The sequence below is a fragment of the Petromyzon marinus genome, chromosome 50 (assembly GCF_048934315.1).
Source record: "Petromyzon marinus isolate PM22_M1 ecotype Great Lakes invasive population chromosome 50, UKy_Petmar_22M1.pri1.0, whole genome shotgun sequence".
NCBI lineage: Eukaryota > Metazoa > Chordata > Hyperoartia > Petromyzontiformes > Petromyzontidae > Petromyzon > Petromyzon marinus.
Window position 1 is genome coordinate 7,524,856 of NC_133716.1, and position 27,192 is coordinate 7,552,047.

The 27,192-nt window shown below is 42.4% G+C and overlaps 2 protein-coding genes across 2 annotated transcripts in view; one reads left to right on the plus strand and one right to left on the minus strand.

Moving 5' to 3' along the window:
• Positions 1-17,875, minus strand: part of CACYBP (calcyclin binding protein) — a 125,545-nt gene extending 107,670 nt beyond the window's left edge. The window contains exons 1-3 of the mRNA XM_032973058.2: positions 17,657-17,875; positions 12,619-12,814; positions 9,902-9,998 (exon numbers count right to left, since the gene is read on the minus strand). Coding sequence (XP_032828949.1) covers positions 9,902-9,998; positions 12,619-12,814; positions 17,657-17,674 — 311 coding nt within the window. The 5' untranslated portion in view covers positions 17,675-17,875. The remainder of the gene's footprint in view (positions 1-9,901; positions 9,999-12,618; positions 12,815-17,656) is intronic.
• A 5,352-nt stretch (positions 17,876-23,227) lies between these two features.
• The window catches only part of LOC116953115 (potassium channel subfamily T member 2), a 224,074-nt gene continuing 220,109 nt past the window's right edge, over positions 23,228-27,192 (plus strand). Inside the window, exon 1 of the mRNA XM_032972962.2 lies at positions 23,228-23,823. Coding sequence (XP_032828853.2) covers positions 23,636-23,823 — 188 coding nt within the window. The 5' untranslated portion in view covers positions 23,228-23,635. The remainder of the gene's footprint in view (positions 23,824-27,192) is intronic.

The following is a 27,192-nucleotide window of genomic DNA, read 5'->3' on the forward strand; positions in this document are numbered from 1 at the left end:
ATCACAGCTAATGCATGCAAAGCTGGGCGTTATATCGCTTCCAATTTGTTTACCAACTGGCCAAAGCAAATGCACAGGTTGGTCATGCTATGGGACATCGAAACGGCACCGCAGTAGGAGGCGTCGACAAAGACACCCGTCAAACACTGAGGTTAACACTAACAAGCCTGTTGTCAGGTTATACCCCGATTCCACATTTGCATGTCAACCAATCATCCTCGATTGTATCTGACTCAAGACACTAATTGTGCTATTAATTTGGTATATATGAACAGCTGGACTAGGATGAGAGGGAGCTCGAGACGCAAAGCTCGTGCGCGGTTAAACTTTTCCGTTATACCAACAAGGAGGTGGTTGGGGGGGGGGGTCATGTAATCCCCGAGTGCAACTCATGCAGATTTGACTCTAATTAACACAATCTGCTTGAACCTACTACAATAGCAGCACCATCCCCAGGAACGGATAATTGATGTGCAGGCAAAGCAAAGACTCTGCGGGTCTCAATTTGCCTGGATCCATGGCTTGAATCCCTACCGACTTTCTGCACCGGCCCGGAGAAGAAAAACCAGCTGACGGGGCAGACAAAGCCACTCGCACGAGGACACTATCGCCACACTGCAGAGGCATATCCTTCACGAAAAGCCCCCCCCCCCCCCTTCCCAAAAAAAATTGATGCTGTGATGCCTATGACCCTCGGACGTTGATATGCCCAAAAAAATGCTCATTTGTTTTAATGCCGCACATCTCATTTCGGAAGCTGTGACGAATTATTATTTTCAAGTCACTGCGATGGCAATGGAATATTGAAATGTAGATATATTATTTTTCCTTTTAAATGTGCAAATAAAGTACATCAGGCTTGCAGCTGACCGAGCATGCTGCGAATGGCAATGGGTTTTGGATGTGAAAATAGTGGCCATATGCACGATAGTCGACACGTGTTGGAAAGCGGGTGTCTAACAATGCACGAGTTAAAATCAATTCGCGTGCGATGCATACGACTACTTACAATTAATGCAAATGATGTTCTTGTGTTACGTTGAGGCTAATGGAGTGAGTAAAACTATACAAACAGAAAAAGAAAATGGGAAATGATACAATTGAGATTGTAAAAAAATCTAAAATGTTTTTAATCGCATCGAGATAAAATCGCTGGGTGGGTGGGGGGTCTGTCTTGCCCGCCAGAAAAGGCCCTCAAAGAGGTTCGGCGATGTGCTGGGTGTGTTATAAATGCGAGTCATTGTTGGTGTGCAGAAGGAGACAGTTCAAAGCTAATGCGGTGCAGATAAATAGGTCTACGTTACATTGCAAAGTCAAGGTGAGCAGGTTTGCTGCGATATCAACGCATGAATACATGCCTCACTACGGACAATCTGCAGGGGACCACTGCTGCATTCCCGCATTGAAATGGAAGTTGAACAAATGGTTACTTTTCAAAATTAAAGCTTGGGAGCTGCAAATCAACGTTATACGCAAGTACACGTGCAGTTTCAGTAAGTAAATTAAATCTTTGATTTAAAGCTTTCGTGACTGCAGGGATTCATATTATTGGTTCTTCCGGTAAAGTCACCACGTAGAAGGGAAACAATAAAATAATAAAAATGTAAAACAATAAAATTCTCACGACGTTTCGACTGCAACACAAGCAATCATCATCAGGTGTGAAAACCACAGCAAGAACAATTTCTTGCTGTGGTTTTCACACAGCAAGAAATTTTCACACCTGATGATGATTGCTTTTGTTGCAGTCGAAACGTCGTGAGAATTTTATTGTTTTATATTTTTTTTTATTTTATTGTTTCCCTGCTACGTGGTGACTTTACCGAAAGAACCAAGAATATAAATGAAATCTTAATAATTTCGTTACCCATGTCTGTATAACGTGAGTATGAAAAAACTGTGTATTGAATGGGGCATGATCATGATACTGATGTGCAGTATTTTACTTCCATATTCTTTTTGCTACATGCTGGACACGTCACGTGCTAAAATATGCAAGCACCCTTGCACAACTACACGTTAGAAGAACTCGTTTTGTTCTCAAGGTGCAAATCAAAAGTAGAATAAGGCTGCAAAATACGGTGACAATTTCCGTAGTGCTGATACTTATGTGATCCGTGGGTAGAAATACTCGCGTGATCCGAGGGTACAGTCTGAGGATGACGTCACGAGGAAAGAGAGAGGTGACGTCATCGGGACAGGCGGGGAGATCGGAGCACTTCTTGGAAGAAATCGGTGGGTGGACGCGTGCGGTGGTGAGCTCGCGCGCAATAAATAAAAGGTCGACCCCTCCTCAACCTTCGTCTGGTGGACTCGACAATTGTATGCATTTTTTTTTTACTATTTGGTACGTGCAATGGCTGTGCTCAGGACTTGAGCATGGTTGTATTGATGATGGAGATGATACAAGTTCAAGGCCAGTTGATGCTTCAACTCCAGCCATCGTCATTCAGGTTGAGGGGTAGATTATGGATGAAATCTGTCTGAGATTGGTTAGAAAAGCCTTGGATGTTGAAGCATGCAGTGGCGTTTCAATATGACAGCGCAAGCCTGCGTGCTTGAACGTGCAGCAATGAAATAGTTGGGAAAGCTTAGATGGTGTGTTCTGAAGCATTTGGCATTCAGCACCAAATCCAGCCCCTTTCAGACATTGAGCCGGTCAAGGGTTGGAAAGAAGCCCTGACACACACTCATTAATGTTTCCTTTCTGTGAGAAACTGATAAAGACCAAGTATTATTTACTGTATTTGATTATTTGAGCTGCACCTCATGCTGATCTTCAAAACTTCCTCACTCATCATCACCACTCATAATTGAGGTTTTTTTGGGTTAGATCGCGTAAATGTGTCGTTAAACCCGCCACCACTCGACACAGCCAACTAGTAAGGTTTGTCACATAAACAGAACATGACAATTTGTTACTATTACAGCACACCGGTGTGTTGGAGAGCCAAGCCACAACATTTACAATCTGAGTACGACATTTCGCCAGTAATTACAACCAGCTTCATCAGGCGACAGCCAGATTTGTGAAGTCTACCTATTTCGTTCCTTAAATAGGGGCGTAGATATGATGCCAACACTTGTGCCCTCTTCTTGCGTGAAGTGGGGGGGGGATTAATGAATCAACGTACATTTTGCATGCACATTTTCATCACCACTACTTTCCAAAGGCCACACCTAAACTAAATATATATTCTCCATCAATATGTCCTTGTTTATAATGCTATACATACCATGGAACCTTTTTTGCTAGTGTTAAAGTATGAAAAATAAGAATAGGTTTTCTTGCCAGAAAGGGTAAAACCTATTTTTATTTTTCAGACTTTGATACTGCCAAAAAGGTCCCATGCTATAGCTGCTCACCCTTAGATATAAATGCTCTGATAAGTGCATTGTCTTTGTATTAGACGCCTTTTGGTGTTCTCTCGTCTGACACTGGTGAGACTAGGCCAGAAAGAAGGCTGTCTCTGGTGTAGGCCAATCAGTTTCAAAGACATTGCATATATTGTCAGAGCACGATTGTTTGCATGTTCACCACAAGCACTGCGTGTGGTTAATGCAGACTTGATGCCTTGCAACAGGTTTCTATTTGGTGTTCGAACATCTTAACGCAAGTCCTGTTTAAGTTCCAGAAAGGGTAAAACCTATTCTTTTTTCTCATGCTATACTTACCGTCAATTAACTGATGCTATGTATGTGATTATGTATTACGATCCTCACATGCACGGAAATGTAATTGGAAGAGTAGGCAGATGAAGCCAGAAGGCAAGACGGTGTTGAATTCTACAAACATGCTTTCCAAAAACGTCGTAGGAAACCCGAGAAAAACAACAGACCTGTCACACCACAGCTGGCGCAACCTCATGACAACTTGTTCTGAGAACAAAGAACGCTTCCGCATAGGGTTCTGCAAACAATTATGTTATTCTTTTAAGCTACCGGCGTAAGGAATATGATATTGTGATGTGAAATGCGATTTCTCAGTGCAAATTGCTATGGCAGGAGGCCACTCAGAGCAATGTAAATTACCGAATAATTTAGCGCCACTTTTCCGTGTTAAAGTGCTGAAGTTTTATTGCCTGATAACTCCAAATAATCTCTATAAATCAATCCTAGCCGGTAGGATTGATTTGTTTTGTACACAAAACACACTGCTGCCGTGACCCTCGCCAAGACAAGCGGACTGAGAAACGAACGAACACTGTATTGTTGAAGAAACTACTCAGATGAGATTCATAATATCCTCCTACAATGAGACCTAAACTGAAAAGGAACTAAATTAGCAATGAATTGACATACATCATCTTTTAAAATTTGTGTTTCAGTGTTCTCATTTACTGTTATATTTTTATTATTATTCAGGTTAAAGAGTACAAAGCATGCAATTGCGTTTTGTTCAGAACCACTCCGTGCATTCTGAAGGTACCTTTCACGTACATTGAATATCATCAAAATACGGACAAATTTTAAAGCTATTATAATTGGTTCACATTATTTGTCATATTGCCCTGTGGCAGGTATGGAACAAAATACCTGCCAATTAAAAATAATTGCATTGCTTTTAAGCCATAATTGCATGATACAATTCAGTTTTTAGGCCTGTGATGTTGGTTGCAGAGCGATAATTGTATAGTGTATATTTTCATTTTGATTGTTTAAAAATTAAGTAGCCAGAAAAAAAAAACATCTCACAAATAATTCACGTAATTTGTAAACATGCTGAAGATGCCAGAGGGAAAAGTGGCAGAGCACGTCTGTTATCTTCATTGAAAACAGAAATACATTTGAAAGTATGTGAACTCGGCACAATATACAATTCCCTTTCATCTGGGCGAATTTAAACAGAAATTGCAATCATGTCTTACAAATTTGTCAATGTTCTTTCACAACTCTCTCGGTAGTTTTGAGAACTGATAAAAGGGCACTGTTTAAAACTCCCGCTGTTTACTTTTCTGTCTTCAGTTCGCCTTTGTGAGTGGACCAGTGCAGACGAGGTTCAGTAGTGCAATGCACAGTGCTATGCACTTGGCAACCCAAGTTCGATACCTGACCATGGCTAACGTCATTGGTGAGTGATACCGGAACCGGTCCTGGACAAGCAATGACCTTGTCCGAAGCGTTTTCAATAAACCCCACTGACCAGTGCGGTGAAGTATAGTCAACAACCCCTATGACCAATATGGCATGGGTAGGGGCATATGCATACATATTGATGTCAAAAGGTAGTAAGATTATTTTTTATTGCTCTGCGATGTGTCTCCACGCTGCACCGTGTGTTGCTCTGCACAATGTCCGACATTTCAATTCCTCCCAGACAAAGCAAATACACAATATCAGCTTGGCCTATAGAAGCCGGCATGGCTCTACAGTCGAGGGAGAATGCGAGCTGCTCAGTTCGATTCCTGCAGCTCCTTAGCATGTGGATCGAGAACGTTGGACATCATGCCGAACAACACACACCACAGCCCAAAAGCATATTAGTGGGCTGCACATCACAGCCGCGAAAACCTACGAACTAGTACAGTGGTACCTCGGTATACGTCGTAAATTCGTTCCAGAAGATAGGACTTATACCGAAAATGACGTATACCAAATTCGACGTATTCCAAAGCGGTCGTATACCGAGGTGTGACTGTATTATTCTTTTACTTTTAAAAGTATCATGCTATTTTTTTGGTTTAGCACGTAGGCTTTCGCGACCAATATCATCCATGATACAGGGCTTTTTTGGGTTAGATCGCGTAAATATATAAAAGTGTGAAACGGGAGGATTTCTCCGCAAATCAAATCTGGCTGTTGCCTGATGAAGCTAGTTGTAATTACTGGCGAAATGTCGTACTCAGATTGTAAATGTTGTGACTTTGCTCTCCAACACACCGGTGTGCTGTACTAGTAATGAATTGGCATGTTCTGTTTACATGACAAACTTTACTAATTGGCTGTGTTGGGTGGTGGCGGGTTTAACGACACCTTTATATATTTATGCTATCTAACCCAAAAAAAAACCTGCATTATGGATGTACATTTTTTTATTGAGCCACCAAAGACAACGTGCAGGGCCGTCCCAAAAAATAACGAGTTAATACCGCTGTGTATGACACTCAATGAAAAAGGCCAACCACTCACATCTCCATCTGCAGACTTTCCTACAATTCACAACCCTCACTCCCCGGCGTGTTCACCACATCCGGTTGCTCTAGGAGACTAATTAAATAGATGTCCTGGTCTACTGCCAGAGGAAAAGGCCAAGTAAACGTAGCCTCTGGAAATACTTTTACCCCACTGGCATTCACACTTGGTTTGCCAATCGGCATTCCAGAGGCAATTGGAGGCATTCAGTTGATCTAGATTTTTATTTAATTAAAAGTCCTACTGTGAAGCATGACCACCGATTCACTATTTAGATAAAGTGTTTAGGCCAGTGCAACCCAACGAACAGGATCCACATGAAATATGTGCACTGTGGAAAATAAGTCCCTATTTCATTTAACAAAGTGCATCTACTTCCAGAATATAATTAGAAATTACCATTAAAAAATGCGATCATTTTGTCAAAAAATAAACTGCTTCGCCATAAATTATAAGCACAGCACTGCATAATTGCTCACACTACCATTTGTCCAATTGGACATTTTTTATTCTTAAAACACTAAAAAAGTTAAATGTTATTTGTTATTCATATAGAAATTATGGTACTTTATACTGTTTTCAATTATATTTTAAAAGGGTAACATTTCTCCATAATAACCTCGCTCTTCCGTGACATTCTAGTGAATCGTCAAAATGCAGGGTTTCATTAGGATTCAAGAATTAATTCATTTTGTCTAACTTTGTTTGCCATGTTTGAATTGTACATTTGTCATTTATTAGAATAGTGTTCAACTTGTCAACCTAAAAATAACACCGACATAAAATTTGAATTCATCATAGATTATTTTATCAAATGTTGCATGCAAAATTCGATGCATGCATTGTCAAAGGTGCAGCCCTGCATTTCCTTGCTCATGCTACTGCTGGGGGAAATGCCTCCACTCGAGAGAGCTGTAGAGTCCCTCTCGAGGATATCTGGCCTACTCTCATGCACTTGCTTGATGTAGAAATTTAATAAAACAGATACAAGTTTAGACGTCATTCCACAAAATTCTCCCTCGTCAGAAAACGTACAGCCTCCCCGAGGCAATACGCGCAACCAAATCCGTCACTGCATTCGAGTCACAACTCGAAACACATCTCTATACGCATGCATGCAACAACTAACTCGCAGCCACACACTTTTCTTTCCAACTTTATATTTTTTTAAACTGTATAGAATCGTTTATCCTAACGTGTGCAACGGATGTGATGGCGCTTTGGGTGGCAGAATTGTGGCAGAAAGGCACCAAAGGGTTAACCAAAAATAAATTGACAAACTTGACAACAAATTTTGAGATAAAGCTGTCGCGACTGCAGTAATTCATATTCTTAGCTCTTTCGGTAAAGTCACGTTGAAGGGAAACAATAAAATAATAAAATATATAAAACAATAAAAATTCTCACGACGATTCGACCATAACACAAACGGTCGTCATCAGGTGTGTCGGTTTGCATTAATTTATTTATTTTTAATGCAAACCGACACACCTGATGACGACCGTTTGTGTTATGGTCGAAACGTCGTGAGAATTTTTATTGTTTTATACATATTTTATTATTTTATTGTTTCCCTTCAACGTGACTTTACCGAAAGAGCTAAGAATATAAACTTGACAATGTATTGAATAAATACTTTTAGGAAGCATTGGATACATATTAAGTGGAAATGAGCTCCACGTGATAGATTCCATGCAAACACAGGCAGTCACAATGGGGCAACTTACCTTAAAAAGAGCACATTGCTCACAATACACGATGTGCGTGTAGTGGCTGTTTAAGAACAACATTTTAAAACGATAACTCGCTTACCTTAATTGAATAAAACAGGGCGATCTTAGTTGGAACAAATTGAGGAAACTCAGTGTATCATGGTGCGAGCACAACACAGGATAGTAACGTGAGTTTTAATGAGCGTATGCCTCTAAAAGCCTTCACTTGAATGAGCAAGAAGCAGTGAAATAGCGTCATGCTCTTATCACAGCACTGCGGGTCATCGTACATCTGGGTCGCGCGGCAAAATGAAGCAACGCAAACGTGACAGGCATCCGAAACACGATGTTCCATCATCATTAATGTGAACTCTCACGATTGAGGCGTAATATTACAGGGAGCTCTTCGTTTTTTATATTATTTGGGTCTTTCGGTAAAGTCACGTAGATAGAAAAAAAAAAATCACGTTTCGATCGCAACACAAGCGGTCGTCATCAGGAAAAGTGGGGTTAGTGTCTAAAGACAACTGATTTCAGCGACCGCGGCGGCGGTGGGCTTTCAACCAATCACAGGGCAGCCAGGCAGAAATTAGCATGTCAATGCACGATCGCCCAGCATCCTCCCTTGAAATGGGCGTAGCCCAAATGCCAGCAGCCAATGCAAGTGGTGGGCAGCGACCGCGGCGGTGGTGGGCTTTCCACCAATCACAGGGCTGCCAGCCAGAAATTAGCATACTCTTTGGTTCTTTCGGTAAAGTCACGAAGGTAGAAATAAAATCAAATAAATCACGACGTTTCGATCGCAACACAAGGACGTTATTAACCAGTTTAAGTCATAACGGGCTGTGATGTTTCCAGCCTACCCACCTTCCGATGTTAGTTGTTATTTTCGGCTCTCTGATTTTTTACGTTAACAGATTAAATTTCTCACTCGCACAGCTACCTCGCGCGCCATCCTCGAGGCTGCTGCTGCTTCACGATCTCCCATTAACATGCTCATCTCTCACATTAACATAGCCACCTTGGCACGCTCGCCGCGGAGGATGCTGGGCGATCGTGCATTGACATGCTAATTTCTGCCTGGCTGCCCTGTGATTGGTTGAAAGCCCACCGCCGCCGCGGTCGCTGAAATCAGTTGTCTTCAGACACTAACCCCACTTTTCCTGATGACGACCGCTCGTGTTGCGATCGAAACGTCGTGATATATTTTATTTGAACCTATCTACGTGACTTTACCGAAAGACCCAAAGAATATGAATTCCTGCAGTCACGAAAGCTTTAAGTCAAGCTCTTCGTTTGCTTGCGAATGCGTATTCCACCATTAACCGTAATTATACTCGCTGTGGTGCAAATTGTGTTTGCGGTGTGGGAATGAAACAAAAACATTGCCAAAATATTACATTTTTAATCGACTACATGTTTGCACTCTCAGCATGGAATAAATCGACTCAAGCACGACCTATTTTTTTAGCATAACAGAAATGAAATGTATTTGCCAAGGAAAATACATTTTAGACATTTGGAGATTTTTTTTTTTTACTTTATAACGCAAAGCAAAGCACTCAGCACAGTACATCGCTTGGCCGTAGAAATGCATTTGGGAAATATGAAAAGACAGGCACTAGTTCGTACGGGTATTTAGACTTAATGGTGGTGAGAGGGAATAGAAAATCGATGTGAATAAAGAGTTACCATAAATGAAGTGAGGGATAATGTAAATATTTTATTTGAACCAGCAAATATTTTCAAACGAGCTTCACTGAAACAATATGCTCAAATATTTACAATAAATGTATGCACAATACCAGAGACTGCTATGCCAGCATTTCCAAAAGATGAAGTGAAAAATATTATCATAGAAAGAGTTGCCCTTTTTCGAACCGAAAAACAGGATGTCTGCTGCACCGTAGATGTTGGAAACTGTCACAAAAACGAGTCGGCTATACGACCCGGCGTCACGGTCAACATTTCACGAACTAAAAAAAATCACAATGCAACATTGCCTCCTGCTGGGAGAATATAAGAATACTAAATATACAAGATAATACAAAGCTCACCTCTCTTTGAACTCCACAGACACATTTTCAGAGGGAGCCTTCTGGACACCCTCCAGGGATACGTACACCTTCAGAAACTTCTCCGACTGGTCCCATCCTATACGAAGCATTGCAAGCGCCAGAGAGAACAAATTAGGACACTCCAAGCTGTTACGGTTCCCCCCTAACACTGACTTTCCAGCCCGACAATCGCCCCTAACACAGTCACTTTAACGTTGATGATTCGCCATCTAGGCGCCCGTCGACCTGACATCCTCAACGAGTGGACAGCTAGATGCATAACAAAGGTTTTTTGGGTTAGAGCGTGTAAATATGTGTGTCGTTAAACCCGCCACCACCCCACACAGCCAATTAGGAAGGGTTGTTATGTAAACAGAACATGTCAATTCGTGACTAGCACAGCACATGGGTGTGTTGGAGAGCCAAGCCACAACATTTACAATCTGAGTACGACGTTTCGCCAGTAATTACAACTAGCTCCATCAGGCGACAGCCAGAGTTGTGGAGAAGTCCACCTGTTGCATTCCTTAACTAGAGGCGTAGAGGTGATGACAACACTTGTGCACTCTTCTTGCGTAAAGTGGGAGTAAATGATCAACGTACATTGTGCATGCGCATTATGCGGGCACATTAATATTGTACTTGTGTTCACTGTGTGTACTAAAATAGCCATACCAACAGTAATCCCTATTGAAGCATGGTGGCCTGTATCGGCATGCATTTGAATTTCGATAGATTCTCTAATTAGTCTTGGCCAGTAGTAACTAGTTTTGCACAGAATTCAACATTATCAAAATGTATTGAGTGTCCTTGTTGGCATGCGTGTTCTGCTACTGCTGACAGTTGTATTTGGGAGTATTTAATATTTATTTGGTGTTCTTTTAGTCTCATGCTGATCATTCGTCTGTTTGCCCAACATAGCATTTGCCACAAGTGCAATTAATGCAGTACACACCTTCTGTTGATAGCTTCGGTAATACATCTCTTGTACGAGAAAATTAATTTATGTATTTTATGTACTGTGCCAGATTTCTCTAAAAGGTGACGCGGGGTCCACTTTCTGCCCCGCCACCTCTCTCCCCCCACCTCCTCTCCCCCCCCAACTGTACTGCCGAGGCCTATATAACCTCGTGCCACGGCAGATCTCTCGCCTACTTCAACAGTTGTTTCTTGCTGTGGTTGTCCCACCTGATGACGATTGCTTGTGTCGCGATCAAAATGTTGTGATCTATTATTTTTCTTACTACGTGACTTTACCGAAAGAACCAAAGAGTATGTTCAATTTCACTTATCAGACTATGTGTCATCCACATATCTAAACCAAGCAGAGGGTTTTAGTGTGCTTGAAGCTATTGCTTTTGTTTCAAAATCTTCCATGTACAAATTCGCTATCACAGGAGACAAAGGAGATACCATTGCTGCTCCTTCCCTTTGTTTATAGAAGTCGCCTTTCCACAAGAAATAGGTGTTATTTAGATAGTGTTCAGCTAGTCATGAGATATGTTTGGCTAAACTTATGTTCGTTACCCAAGTGTCGAGTCATTTAATTGACTCGTTAACTGGAACCCTCGTGAACAGAGAAGTCACATAAAAAAAACTTACGAGAATAGCATTAGGGTTAAGCTTAATACTTTTTAATTATAGAGTAAAACCTTTGATTGCGAGTAACTTGGTCTGCGAGTGTTTTGCAAGACGAGCAAATTTTTAAATAAATATTAATTTGATAAACGAGCGAGGTCTTGCAATACGAGTAGTACGTATACGCTTTGTCTGCCGAGCGTCACGTGATCACAACTGATGTACGAGTGCTTTCGATTACAAAAACGTTTCTGGAACGAATTATGCTCGCAATCTAAGGTTTTACTGTATTTACGAGATGTTCGGAGTTTTTAATGAACGAAAAAGTCCTACCGATGCAGGGCTGTATTTGTTTCATTACGTATTGTGCTCATTTGTACGTGGCAGAACCTACTGTACTAACTAGATGCATGCGGCAACATTTGCGTAATGCGTGTCGAGTGTGCTGCATTATCGCACAAAAAACACATTCGCAAATACAGACATGGTAAATAAATCGTTCTCAGTCGATTCATTCACACCTTCCAACGGATGCGGCACTCTCACGGCACTACTTTTCGATGCAGAGATGAAAATCTTAGCAGCGTCAAACCGCGTACAGCCGAAATATCACCCGTGTTCCGGAAAACAAACCTAATTTAGTAAACCATGTTTAGCCGAAATACGCATTCGATAAAGTCGCATTGGGCCAAGTTGTCCTGTATTACTATTATTGTGAACTGCAATGCTCGTATTTATGCATGTTGAATTTCTTTCACACCATACGTAGCCAACGATGCTAATCCAATCTAGATGATTTAAAAGTGCATTGCTCCAGTGGCTTCGTAATATCGGTTGGAAGATGACCGCAGAAGTGCATCTGAAGCGCGAGATGCAGTGACCGTCTTTGTTCGATGGCTAGCCAAAAGCTACTTGCGCGGATGACCGTGTGATGGTTTATGCTCCTTGACGAGATTAGCAAGGTGTCGTGTTATTGTGTTATCATCTCACCCGCTCTCATGGAAAATTGTCTGGCTCAACGTCGCTGTGACAATCGGCTATGACTCAAGGTATAAAGGTGTCGCAGAGACAACTTTATATATCGTCTGACCCCCCCCCCCTGCTCGTGTATGTGTACTGCATGCATCTCTATAGGTCACCATAGTTGCTGAGCTTGGTGGTGGAGGGTGGCCCAGCAGCAGCTGCCTTGGGGGACGCGTCGGCCGCCTTGCTCTGCTGCGCCCGACTGCTGGCCTCACGATCCACCCTGCGCAGCTCCTTCTTGAGCAGCTCCTGAACGGCGGGCCGGGTGGCGCTCACCAACAGCTTCTTCAGCTCCTCCTGGTCCAACAGGAGCTGCAGAACGAAAAAAAAACACAGAGAACAGAAATGCATGTGCTAGTTGTGCCCGTGTGCGCCGATGGGAAGCGGTGGCAGAGCGTTTAGCGCGCTGCGCTACCAATCCGGAAATCCGGGTGCGATTCCCGCTCATGGTCAACGCCGGTGAAAGTTATCTGAACCGGTTCTGGGCCTCCCCTAGGTCGACTCAGCCTCCAATGAGTACCTGGTGCGGTGTGCAAACATTAACACTGGGGAGACAAGGGCGGTCGGGTGTGGTGCTGGCTACCCACCCCCTCGTGTACCTTGCCGGCCTTCACAGGTGTTCGTGAACAGCATTTGCCTCAACAATCCGTTAATGCTATACGGGGGATCTTTATCTTTGTTGTGCGTGACGACGCATCGATTCTCCGATGCGTTTTTGCGGTGTGCCGTGTATTGTTTGGCAAGATGCCCAACGTGTCGCTTCATGTGCTGGGAGCTTCTTTGTGACACCTGTTAAGGGAATTATGATATCACGATGGTGACAACTGCAGCATGATGATGAACAACATCAGCTTCCACATCCTCATTATCATTAATCATCATCACATGCACAAGTGGAAAATCACAAGACTGTCTTTTGTACGACTGCAGCTTCAAACTGCAAGCCATGGACCATATAATTTCACAATGTCCAAAATATTACTTTGTTAGTTGCTTTTCATACGCCATACGGAAGAAAAATATAATATAAAATGTTGGATGCATTTTGATTTTCATTGTTTCAAACTGAAGGAAAGGGATAATATGATGTGTCGCTCACTTTATCTTATTTGCTTTCCGTGTGGATAATACAAATTAATGTGCTGCCACTTGGGGTGACCTCTCTTAAATTGGCTTCCGCACAATTAATAGGAACAATCTATCGAACGATAATGAGAAGCACTTTGCTGCAAGTTAACTGTGGTTGTCGATACAGAGACTAGCCCCCACCAAAGGAATGTGGCTCAAGGCTGCAGACAGTATACAGGGAGTCCTCTACTTACAAACATTGGACTCACGAACTTTCAGAGATACGAACAAACATGTCCGTATGTTCAGTTGCCTGTTCGGACCGAGAGTCGTAAATTCAACCGCCGCGCAATAGATGGAGGTGGTGGCATCTACATCTGCAGAACATGAAGAACCAGAGGCATGTACAGGATATTATACAACTTTTAAAGCCATTCCCCGTGTTTAGTGTACATGCGGTACAGCACGTTTGGAATCAGCAGCAGTAAAGTTGGACTTGTGAACAAATAGACTTACGAACAGACCTCTGAAGCCTAACTCGTCCGGAAGTTTAAAAAAGTCCCTTATATTCATTGCCCTATGCACTTTTGAGCAGAAGACAACTTTGGCTTTTCCAATTTCAAAAAGCTGACGGGATAGAATGATTGCCAGCAAGACAGACACTGGGAGAATAGAAACTATCATTTTGTCACAAGAGTCAAGGATTCCATGAAATATTACACAATAGTCGAGATCCATGCCTTTACCGCTCACAAAAAATTCAAAGCTGTCCTATATAAAGATTTCCCACAAGTGTTGTGTTTGCAAGCCCATTTGTCATGGTCATTGGGAATAGCTTATAATTATAACTCCAGGAGCAATGAAATCCAAGGGGAAAAAATACTCCAAAAGGGTCATAATACAATTTGCACACATTTGATAAATGGAGCAAAAGGTAGAGATGCAGCCCTACAATTGTTTGCTTATGCCACTGCTGGCAGAAGGGATCTCAACTCTTGGGGACTTGATAGAGCCCCTCCAGAAGGTATTCGGCCTACTCTTCCACGCTAGACAAACGTCTTTGAAAAGGTGGGAGATACCTACACTTTACCCCACCACACGTAACCTGCCAATTGGTTGTCATGTACCCAATGTTTACTGCTGGGTGGAGAGAGATGAATAAAATGAAGAAACCGGTCGATTGCTTCAAATACCGAAAAACAGGCATCGAATTGGACAAGCATCCTATACCACAGTTAATGGTTAGTGTGCTAACGATCATACCATGGCAGAATCTCCAAAAATGGAAGTACTTCACTGTAATTGAGATACAATCAATAACTTTAGGTTAAGTAATTGGGTCCCTGAAATGCACATTTTCAACGGTGCCAACTTAAGGTTAATTGCTATCAGCCTCATTCAAAAACAGTTGATTTTTTTTGTGATAGACCTGTTATAGGTTTCCAGTGCTAATGATGAATTAAAATTGTGCTAACTCGAGCGTGGTTGCCAAAATGTACATTAAAAATGAATGGCAATTTGAAACATGTTCAAATGGTTTGGAATATTATAACATTTAAAGTTTTACAACTCAAACATTCAAATCTCATACATCTTAAATTAATTATGTAATAAGACTCCTTTGCAAGTATTATAAGAAAATAAGGCAAAATAAACAATCGCAATTTGCATACATTTTCCATTGTGTTATTTTCAAAATATGCTTTACTTTGCAACACTGTATATTTTTTACTTTAATTCCCTATCAATTAGTCTTCACGTGCAATGCTTTGCTTATGGAAAACCAGATGCCAAAATATCAGCTAATTCTTAACGTAATCTGTTTTCCTCTGTGCAACAGAGCTACACTGGGTAGCCCTTTCGAACCAGCCCAGCTGACCAAGCACCATATTGCTTTTCCACTGCAGAAGGCGAGCCGCGCCAATGACGTCGCACCCAATCAACACGTCGCTGGACGTGGCCCTGATTGGTCCGGAGCCAGATTCAGATGTTTTGTGAGGCCAGGGTATCACCATTTGGTTCGGAGTTCAGCTCGGCAAATAACCAGTGGAAGATCATACTGTGAGGGCCCTGACTTGGCTAGGATGTGCCAGTAGAAAAGGGGTATTCACTTTGAATGCATTCGGATCACATGGACAAATGCACCTTTGGGCTCTCAGGATTCACTGCTAACAATAGTACTGTACCATGACTGTCCTGTTATAGAGCAATCGGCAAGACAGCGCTCAATCTCGTCAGATCTCGAAAGGCAAGCAGTGATGTGGCCCAGGTCGCTTCTGAAACTATAAGTGAATAGCCCAGTTACCTGGTAAGATAAAACATTGTTTAGTTTCACTTGTATATTTTTAAAGCGATTTTTTTTACCTTTCCTATACGTTACATTCCTATCGTAGTTTTTGTATTGTTGTTGTTACGTTTTGACCCGCCCCCTACTGGACAACTGTGAAAAATAATTGTAAAACTCAGTGGTTCTTAACCTGGGCTGGGAGATGCCCTTTCTGGGTGTGCGAGACATGCCATATCTTTTTTTTAAGCAAGGGCACCTAAGTACAACTGCTTTGTTTCATCAAACAAATGTATTTATGACCATTATACATTTTTTGTTACGACTGAGACCCCACAAGGGGTGTAAGGCTGCAGTAAAGGTTAAGAACCAATGGCACAGCTCATCGGATTCCTCCAATATAAATACATATTCTGATTCTGGATGGGTGGCCCAAAGTCAAATAGCCACCATGACCCGCTCGGCGTGAAGAGGCAATCATCCAGCAGTGGATTGACAAAGAGCATGTAGAGCAGAGTCGGGTACAGGTAAGAAAGAGGAAGTATTAACTCCCGTTGATTCAAGGTGCTTTCCAAGAGGTGGAAATGAAACACGCAAATAGTTTAACACGTCAATAACCAACAGCAGAGCATGTATGTGTAAAGCACCTTTGGCATTCCACTGCTAGATACGAGCATCACAACACCGTGCAGGTGCAGAGTGAGTTATTTGACCATACTTCACCCGGCTGGTCAGTGCCGGCTGGTGAAGAACACCAACCATGGCACGCGCTTAGCTCTCTCTGCCGCTCATTATGTAGTCGAGGAAACATGTACGGTAGTCGCTAACAGTCGTTTGCGATGTGTGCAAATAGTTCATGACCTTCAAAACGTACGAACCAATTATTATTTTTTTTAATGACAATTCATCGTAAACGGCAGCAGTCGTCCCCATGAAAATTATCGCTCCATCTCCCCGTTTTGAGTTCTTTTGGAACGAAGTGAATTTCTGTTCCGTATGGTCCAGATGTCTTGTGACCCCCACCCCCATCCCCCCCCCCCCATTATATTATCTCATACTTAATGCATTTTTCTCTTCAAAGTGAGGTTTATTTATAAACATAAATGCAAAATGCTGAGAAAATAAATGATAGGGGTCAATTAATTTTGAATCACGAGACATCTGGGACTACCCTGTAGAACACCGTACTGTAGTAGTACAACCACGTGTTGTGCGTTATATCGACCATCACAATATCGTACTGTACATGCATGGGAATCCACAATATTTCTAGATATCGGAGCAACGTATAGCATTCAGGTGATTTGGAAATTATTTGTCCCTGTGAATGATGAAGTGACGATTTAAACAGTCGGTTGTTTGAACACAACAGTGGCCCGCGTGTGTTCGCAATATACATACACACACGCACGTGTGTGCGCTATATATACACACACACGCACGTGTGTGTGCGCTGCTCACGGACAACGCATCATTAACCCGTCGATTGAATGGCAACTACACAACAGCCAACCGTTAAGATAACAACGAAATAATTAGGTTAAGTCTCGTCAAATAGGGGGCACAAAAACTCCACTCGATCTTTCACCAAGGCCGCAATCGCCGCGTCGCATCCTTACGCCTTTCCTGAACGTTCTGCCCGGATTTCGAGAAGCGTTACGCCGGGTGGCATTAAAATTAAAAAAAAAAGATCCCCCCCACACACACACACGTCCAACACGACGTAAGACTTTATTCATCAACGCACGTCACTCTGTTGGTTTCCACGAGCAGAGCAGACAACGTTGATGAGCGACACTTACATCCTCAACGCTTGCCATTTGTCTGGTTTGGTTGGTAAGCGAACACCGTCCGTGGAATGAGCCAGTGGCGTTGATAGTGGGCGACCTTGCCAGATGAAAGGTTTTTTTTACCTCTAGAAGTCGACGTATTTCAAAAAAATTAATAATTTATTGCTGCAGACTTTTCGAGACGCCCTGCCCACGATTACTGGAATAGCGTCGTAGGAATAAAATAAATTAAATCACGAATTCAATCGTGATTTAATTTATTTTATTTTATACTTTACGTGACTTTACCGAAAGAACCAAAGAGTATGGATCCCTGCAGTCACGAAAACTTCAAATCTAGATAGCATCGTGTGTAGTTTAAGATTTCCACGTTGTATTATTTAAAATCGATTATCCATTCGGTTACTCGACTTAATAGAACACTAAAACATTTAGAGGTGTAGCCCGCTGGACGGGAGGTGATGGCCAGGACTTGGTGACGTCATCGACATGAACGTACGCTGGGCGTGGCTTGTTGGGGGGGTTGCCAGCCTTCAGGATGTTGGTGTGCCAGAAATGTTTAAAGGGGCTCCAAATACTGGAATCGACCACAAAAAAACGTGTCCACAAAATAGTACATTTAAATGTTTATCAGTTAATCAACTTAACAGATTAATTGCCCCGATAGTACGAATTCGCCAATGTATGGCATTGCTCTTTTAGTTTTTTTCATATATGCGCTTGATTTTTGTACAATATTTTTATAAAGTTATTCGTATATGTTTGGTTATGGCCAACGCAATAAATAACATGTTTAATGTGCCCTTAGTTATGGACAACAGATAAAATACTTAAAATCAAGAGGTATTAAACATGCTCAATTACAAAACATACAGTATAAATTTTCCTGAATTTCAATGTTGCCAATTTACCACTGGTAAATACGTTATTTAATGTTGCCGATAATGGAGAAATACTACATACTTTATAAAATAATCGTCTAAAACCAAACATATACAAAATATATCTTGATCAAGTTACCCGCACTGCACCCAATCTCATCAGATCTCTGAAGATAAGCAGAAATGAGCCCGAATAGTTCATGGATTAGTGACCACAATGCATTAAACAGCTTGTCATAGGGCTTGCGGGCTTACGTGGTGGGTATCAGGGGGCAGTACAGCAGCATCCATGATTTGACTGCGCTTCTATGTTCCCGCGTCTGTGCTCCCCACCTTCGCCAACCCACACTGATGAGTGTGGTGAAGTATGGTCTAATAACCCCCGCGACCATCCAAACGAAAATGCAAATGACGGCATCTTTTTGGCTGATGAAAAACACCCACTTAAAACCAAATCTCAAACACTCCCAATTATAAGCTGGTCAACAACAAGCTGGCATTACAAGTGCGTGTGCTTTCGTTTGACCCCACTGGCCCTCGGTGTGATTGTGACCTAATTAACCTCTCGTGACATATTGCTGGGCCTCTTTAGGATGGTGCATTAGAAAGCAAACGTTTTGTTTTCCTTGCAGTGTTTGAATCTCAATATCTTATTACTGCAATGTGATGTGTTCCTGCATACAATATGGGTGTAAGTGTCTGAATTGTATGCATTGTGGTGTGTAAAAATGAATCCATTAACCCCAAAAAATCACCACGATCCTAACATTTTTGCATTTTTATTACATTACTTATCACCCCTAATTATCATTATTTCTAATATAATTAGCATATACTAAAACTTGACGTTGTGAACGCTTCATCGTGTGTAAATTGTAAGTGGGCCGTGTCGTGGCTGAAGATGTAAATATGTAATTATACGCATTTTTTGTATTCATAAACATGATCAGCAGCGTTAAGAGCATCTGTTAGCAAGCTACTATTTAAACTCCACTTTGAAACAAATTGTTCTGACGCGTTAATGATTCACCAAATTAACGTACCTTAAAATGTGTTCCACTTTGCAAAACAAGTCATAATGAATAAACATTTGGGGCGATGCTAAATTGTAAAACATGTCACCATTGACATCCTTTTCGTTATGCACAATTCACGGAATTATGTCTTTGAGTAAAGTAAAAAAAAACTTTTAATAAACATCACCTGAAATTGACATTGGTATAAACGTACTCTTTGGTTCTTTCGGTAAAGTCACGTAGGTATAAAATAAAATAAATTAAATCAAGACGTTGCGGGCGCAACACAAGCGTCCGTCATCAGGTGTGATAACAACAGCAAGAAGCAATCGCTGAAGTGGGCAAAAGGGGTGATTTAATTTATTTTCTACCTACGTGACTTTGCCGAAAGAACCAAAGAGTATGGATCCCTGTAGTCACGAAAACTTCAAATCTAGTTTGTTATAAACGTGTTTTGTTCATTCGTTGTTGAGTCGCAATCAAGTCCTGCTGTGTACGTATCAGCGAGCAGCACTGATGTTAATAACAATCATGTACAATCTTGACTTAAAGCTTTCGTGACTGCAGGAATTCATATTCTTTGAGTCTTTCGGTAAAGCCACGTAGATAGAAAAATAATTGTGCAAAAATTGTATTGAAAAATAATTGTAAAAAAATTGTGTTTTTTTTACAATTATTTCACTATCTACGTGGCGTTACCGAAAAGACCCAAAGAATAACAATCATGTATGTATGTTGAACTTCTTTCGCCCTGTATGTAACCAACCGTGCTAATCATCAGCGGCAGCTATGGTAAATTCACTGCTGGATGAAGGCCTCCCCAAGCCGCCCTCCTCCTCTTGCTGAGTCTGCGATGCAAGGACACACCTAGCATCTTTACGCGAGCTGATTTCACCGCTCCATCTCCTCGATGGGCTTGCTCTGGGATGCGTTCCATTCCTTTGGCTGCCACTCCGTTGTTACGCTTGGCCATCGGCCATCATCCCTAACACTGTTTAACGTCAGTGTTAGGGAGGATGAAACCAGTTCAAAATGTGCCCGCTTTTTACAAATTTTGCTGTAGAACATTGGCCCGGAAGGCCCATAGTATGATGGAACGCCACAAGAAACGATGTATATACACATTCCATGTTGTGGTGGTTTAAAACGGATACGTGTACAAGGTGATCCATTTGTTTAGATATCCCATTGATTTCCAATGCCCCCCTTGCTCCACAATAGCTGACTGAAAACTGCAACCGTTAACGTGGTCCATTCATATATTCCAAAGAAGATAGTTAAAATATGAATAAGTGTGTTGAAATTGGTGGGGGGACGTGTAGCGACATTGACATAGCATTGAGCTCTCTGTTATAATATATATAGGCTTTACCCTTTCCTGCGGTAAAACCTATTCTTATATTTCGATACTGGCTAGGGAGGTCGCATGTTGTAACTATAAATGGATCGCTTTGTAAATGTTACTTAAACTAAGATCAAATTGCTCACAGCAGATGGCGCTCTCTCAAAAAAATGCGAGATCTCGTACATCGATCGCACTTCAAAACCTGCATTTTTTGTGGGTTAATAACCAAATGCACCGTATTGTTCGGATCATAAGACACTCCGGAAAGTAAGACTCACCCCTAACTTGTGTCTGGTTGCAAACAAGGTTTTATACACATCTATAAGACAAGTTATACAAATTAATGAACTGTACCGCATACAATACTTTCTACATTGAAGAGGTCTACGGTTCTCAATACGTAACTCTATCGATTGATAAAGTTTGAGTGTGCGTGAATGTGTATGTCCATGACTCTGCATGCAAGTCTATGGGTCACGACAGCGTATGGTAGTCCCTGGATATATGTGAGGATAGTGGATGTGACGACAGAATAATGGTTCAATGCAAAAACGTCGTAGGCAGGAACTTCATTGTCTCTCCAAAAAATATAGCAAATACGCCCGGTCCATCAGCCAGATCGCTTTACAGACCAATATTTTAAAAGCAGCATTCGTTTTAGCCAGTGGTTCTTAACCTGGGGTGCGTGCACCCCCTAGGGGTGCAAGATACCCTTTCTGAGGGTGCGAGGCATGGCCAGATGTTTTTTTTTATAAGGTAAATAATCGAAATCACCAATTAAGCATGGGGACGTAAGTTCAACTGCTTTGTTTAATCAAACCCTATGTATTTATTAACATAAAACATTGTAACGACTGAGAACCCAAAGGGGTCGCAGAGCTGCTGTCAAAGTTAATAATTACCACTGGTTTAAGCGATCAAGCAAAACTCTGGACCGGTCTCGACCGTCTGAGTCCCGTCAGCAGAATCAGGCTTGCTTAACAAATGCATCGAGATTACAAGGAGCTATTTGGCAAGCACGCTCCATAACAAAAAATGTGGGACCCCGTCCAATGCCAAAAAGAAATAACGTGCAACACAACTACAATTAATGAACGAAACTAAACATCCATAATAGTTTTTTTTGGGTTAGATCGCGCAAATGTATAAATGTGTTGTTAAAACCCGCCACCACCCGACACAGCTAACTAGTAAGGGTTGTCACGTAAACAGAACGTGGCCAATTCGCGCTAGTACAGCACACCGGTGTGTTGGAGAGCCAAGCCACAACATGTAATTGTGGACTGTACTAGTGACGAATTGGCCACGTTCTGTTTACGTGACAACCCTTACTAGTTGGCTGTGTCGGGTGGTGGCGGGTTTTCATGACACATTTGTATATTTACGCGATCTAACCCAAAAAAAACCTCGATTATGAAACTAAACACATTTTTTTAATTTTACCAGCTAAAGCCCACTGTGAACTATGTAGCTCTTTTTCAGAAGCCACTGGGCCACAAATGAATACTCAACGAAGTGGCCAATCACGTTGAAATGTATAAAAGCCAAATACTCCGCGCGCATGTTTATAAATATACAAAACAATGACTTTTGTGGCTCCCAACAAAAGCCATTCTCTTAATTATAATAGGCGCAACCAATTAGCCCCAGTAACACATACGGCACTATCGCAATACGGTAATTACCAGCTCCATGAAACCCTGATGAGGTCTTTCAATGCGAATTGTTCAACAACAGCAACGCATAGTAATACGTTTTACCATTTTAACTGGCACAAAAACTGACACCTTTATTCAAGGCATCATGTTTGCAATAACCACAACACAAGCAGTCAAAATGCAAACAAAAGAGACAACTCTGATAATAATATGCACTGTCCTTGAAATTTCATTGGTCCACACCCGAGACGGCTTTTCTTAGCGCCTAGTCTCCACTGGTGTTGGACCAGAAGACGCCAAAAGGCATACAACTCAAAAACAGCGCACTATCAGAGTATTGAGGGCTCGGGGTGAGCATATACATTATGAGACCTCCTTTGCCAGTAACAAGATATAGCAATAGGTTTTACCCTTTTAACTGGCACAAAAACTGACAACTTTATTCAAGGCATCATGTTTGCAATAACCACAACACAAGCAGTCAAAATGCAAACAAAAGAGAGAACGCAGAAACGGGGGTGTGGGTGGTGGTGGCGCGCGTGACTTCACCCACAATGACGGTCACAGTCCAGCAGATGTCAACACTGCCACTCTCACAGCGCGTCAACCAACAGCGCCCTCCGCGTGTGAGCCGTTACCATCGATGCTGCTGCTGCTGATGATGATCAGCAGCAGCGGCGGCAGAGCTTTGCGAAGCTCGCAACGGCCACGGGTCCCATTGCGCCTGCGTGATCCACGCTGAGACTACGCACGCACCTGTGTGCACACATTGCCGTGGGTCCAGTATATAATAAATAGTAACATAGATAGACTGGATATAAATAAATAAATACATTCACACGAAACTAGCTCGGACTGCAATTTTTAGTAAAAAAAAAACAAATTCAGACCAGATGTGTCAATTCGTTGTTCGCACTCGCTCGTCGCCTGATGTCCAGCTGACAACCATCGAGTTGTTCGTGAGCTCTTGAGAAAGACCGTGCGGAAGATCGCCCCCCTCCCCCCCCCCAAAAAAAAAACGAAAAAAAACATCCGAGTGCAAGAGTTTCCCAATTTCCACTCCTCACTTATGCTCATACGCCAGCGCTCAGATGCTGCTCAACCAGAGGCAGCTGGGAAGCGGTGGTGCCGGCGGCGTGAGCCGCTGCAAGACGAGAAGCCCACGCAGACCGCTCAGGATGCAAGGGTGCAGCAGCAGAAACGGCAGTAAGCAGGGAGGATACACCAACGAGTCCTTCGTCTTTGATGACGGCTACAGGGATGACAACTGCGACGAGAGGTAACTTCGGCGCCGGCTGAACTCGCACTCGCTCACTCGCGCAAGCACTCGGCAAACTCATTCAAATCAAGATTGAAGCACTCACCCACTCATTCGCGCACTCGTTCACGCACTCATCCACTCATTCACGCACTCGCGCACTCACCCATGCTCTCACTCGTCCACTCACATACTCACCAAATTGCGCATTTACCCACTCACTCATGCACTCATTCATGCACTCACTCGTCCACTCGCGTGCTCACTCGTTCGCGCACTCACCGACTCACTCATTCATGCACTAACCCCCTGATTCACGCAGTCACCCACTCACTGTCTCATTCATTCACCCACGAACTCATTGACGCACTCACCCACTCACTCATTCATGCACTAACCCCCTCATTCACGCACTCACCCACTCACTGTCTCATTCATTCACCCACGAACTCATTGACGCATTCATCCACTCACTCATTCATGCACTAACACCCTCATTCACGCACTCACCCACTCACTGTCTCGTTCATTCACCCACGCACTCATTGACGCACTCACCCACTCACTCATTCTTGCACTAATCCCCTCATTCACGCACTCACCCACTCACTGTCTCATTCATTCACCCACTCACTCATTGACGCACTCACCCACTCACTCATTCATGCACTAATCCCCTCATTCACGCACACACCCACTCACTGTCTCATTCATTCACCCACTCACTCATTGACGCACTCACCCACTCACTCATTCATGCACTAATCCCCTCATTCACGCACTCACTCACTCACTGTCTCATGCACTTTGTTCCTTGTGAATATGTATCAGTGTTGGCTGAGGATGCAATGTTTAGACATCACTATAACTGCTTCCAATGCTGATGAGGGGTGGTGTCTCTTGGTGTATAGTTGATGTCTATACACTGTTGTATATACGTACCGCGTGTTTTTTGGTATTCTCTGACATTTCGCTCCACGTGCTGGGATCTTCAATTCCTCAATAAGCTCATAGCAGCTCTAAACGTCGGACATCGTGCCGAATTACACGTGGTACAACCCGAAAACACATCATAGAGCTATACAGCACAACTACAAAAACCTCTGCAGGAGCTGTTGCAAAATGTACATCATTTATGGCTTCAGACAGCATTCTTTTTTTTACTATTTTTGTGTTTACCAGGTTAAGCCCAACTGAGGTACATAGCTCTTTTTCAGAAGCAACCTGGCCGCAAATAATAGCTCAACGAAGTGGTTTCTCATCGCGTGGAAATTGATGTCAGCCAAATTACTCTACACGCATGATTATATATGTTGAGGGAAAAAGCGGAGGACCCGGAGGAAAAATCCACGCGACCACGGGGAGAACATGCAAACCCCAAATATACAGGCGTCACGGTCGGTATCGAGCCCACGACCTATTGTATACCAGGCGAGGTGATTAACATCTCGCCACTGTGGCATGATTGAGTCATGATATACAGCAACATTTGCTCTATGTTTCGCAAAAGTCCTGATGCTCAAATGAACTAATAAGGATGATAATGTGATTAATATAACCAGCAAAACCTCACTGAGTCTCAAAACTATTGCAGGAGGGTCCTACGACACTGGAGAAACCCCAAATCGTACTCGTACAACTCCACGCAACTACATTAAAAAATCCACATCTGTATCTGATACCTCCTGGACACCTTGTATACCAAGATGACAACACCCTGGTATTTCCAAACAATCTCCCATCCAACAGCTAGGCAATCTCAAAGTTGCGGAGCTTCTGAAATCTGCCGAAATTGGGCATATTCAGGGTTATTTGGTCACTTGTGATTGTGATGATAGGAACCATGATGATGATCGTCATGATAATGAAACAGACTCATGGATAGAAAAAAAAATGAAGGAACATTAAGATCCCCAGGTCGGTATTTTGAATTCCACATTCTCATGGCAGAGGCTAATGTATCCTTAAATGTACCGCTTTGTGCCTCCCTACAATCCTGTATACCATACCTCACCAGGTTTAGTAGCTTATTTATTTGGTAGCCCTTTGTCAATCTACTGCTGGATGAATACCCCCTCCCTCGCCATATCGGTCATAAAGGATTGTTTGACCATACTTCACCACGTTGGTCAATGCGGGTTGGTGACAGGGGGCCCAGAACTGGTTCAGATATCACTTGCCACCGAGGTTAGCTGTGGCCAGGAATCGAACTCAGGTGACCAGGTTCATGAAAGCGTAACCACTGCACCAACACTCCCACCTTTGTTGCCTATTTACGTACCATTATTTATGCCGACTGCAAATACATGCTAGTAATTGAAAATCATGTCTGTACATTCATAAACGCTGATCTCACATTTGAATCATTCCAATTTTTTTTAAGAAGAGTAAATTGCTGCCTTTTTAATTACTTGTATCGGCATGTTTTTGTATTTAAATAGTAATTTGTAGCCTTTATTTTCGATAATATAGTCCCATGTTTTCCCTTGTACACATCCTGTGCTTTCAAGGTAATGGCTGCCGTGATCGCGAGATGTTAACTTCCTCGCCTGGTATGCATGAGGTTGTGGGTTTGATCCCGATCCTGACTGCCTGCTGTATATTTGGGGTTTGCATGTTTCTCTACGCGTGGTCGTGTGGATTTATATCTGCGTCCTCCGGTTTTCATCTTCACATTTATAAGCATACATTTCGAGTACTTGGCTGCTATACATTTCCACGTGATAAGCCACTTCGTTGAGCTATCATTTGTGGCCAGGTCGCTTCTGAAAAAGAGCTATATAGCTCAGTGGGCCTCACCTGATGAAATAAAAAATAGTAATTTAGTAGCATCGATGTGGAAATGTCGACGCACAGTAGCACCTTTTTGGTTTGAAATAATACGCGAGAGGCAGATCGTAAGATATTTCACCATGTATGCAGGATTACCGTGAAGTTTCTGGTTTTGTCACGGTTGACTGTGTAGCTGTATCTAAATATGAAAATGCACACCTCCACCTATGAAATGCGCACCCATGCACCACACATTCAGTACTCGCCACACTCAAAGTGAAGAAATGCGCACCCATGCACCACACATTCAGTACTCGCCACACTCAAAGTGAAGAACGTATTGTACTGGCGCACGGTAACGAGTTTTGTTTTTTTATCTTATAGGCTCTAACAGGTGGTAAATCTGTACCCTTCACATATGTTGAGTGTATGGTATCATATTATTACAGTAAGGACATGTTTCCAATTTGAAAATTAATACGAAAAAATGCTCAACTTTGAGCCTAAATACGAAATTTTGGATAATCCGAATTTTAGTTTTGTTCCAAATTGATCCTAAGCATGGCGTCACAGGAAATAATCGTAATAACTAGATAATAATTTCAACTTGTAATGGGT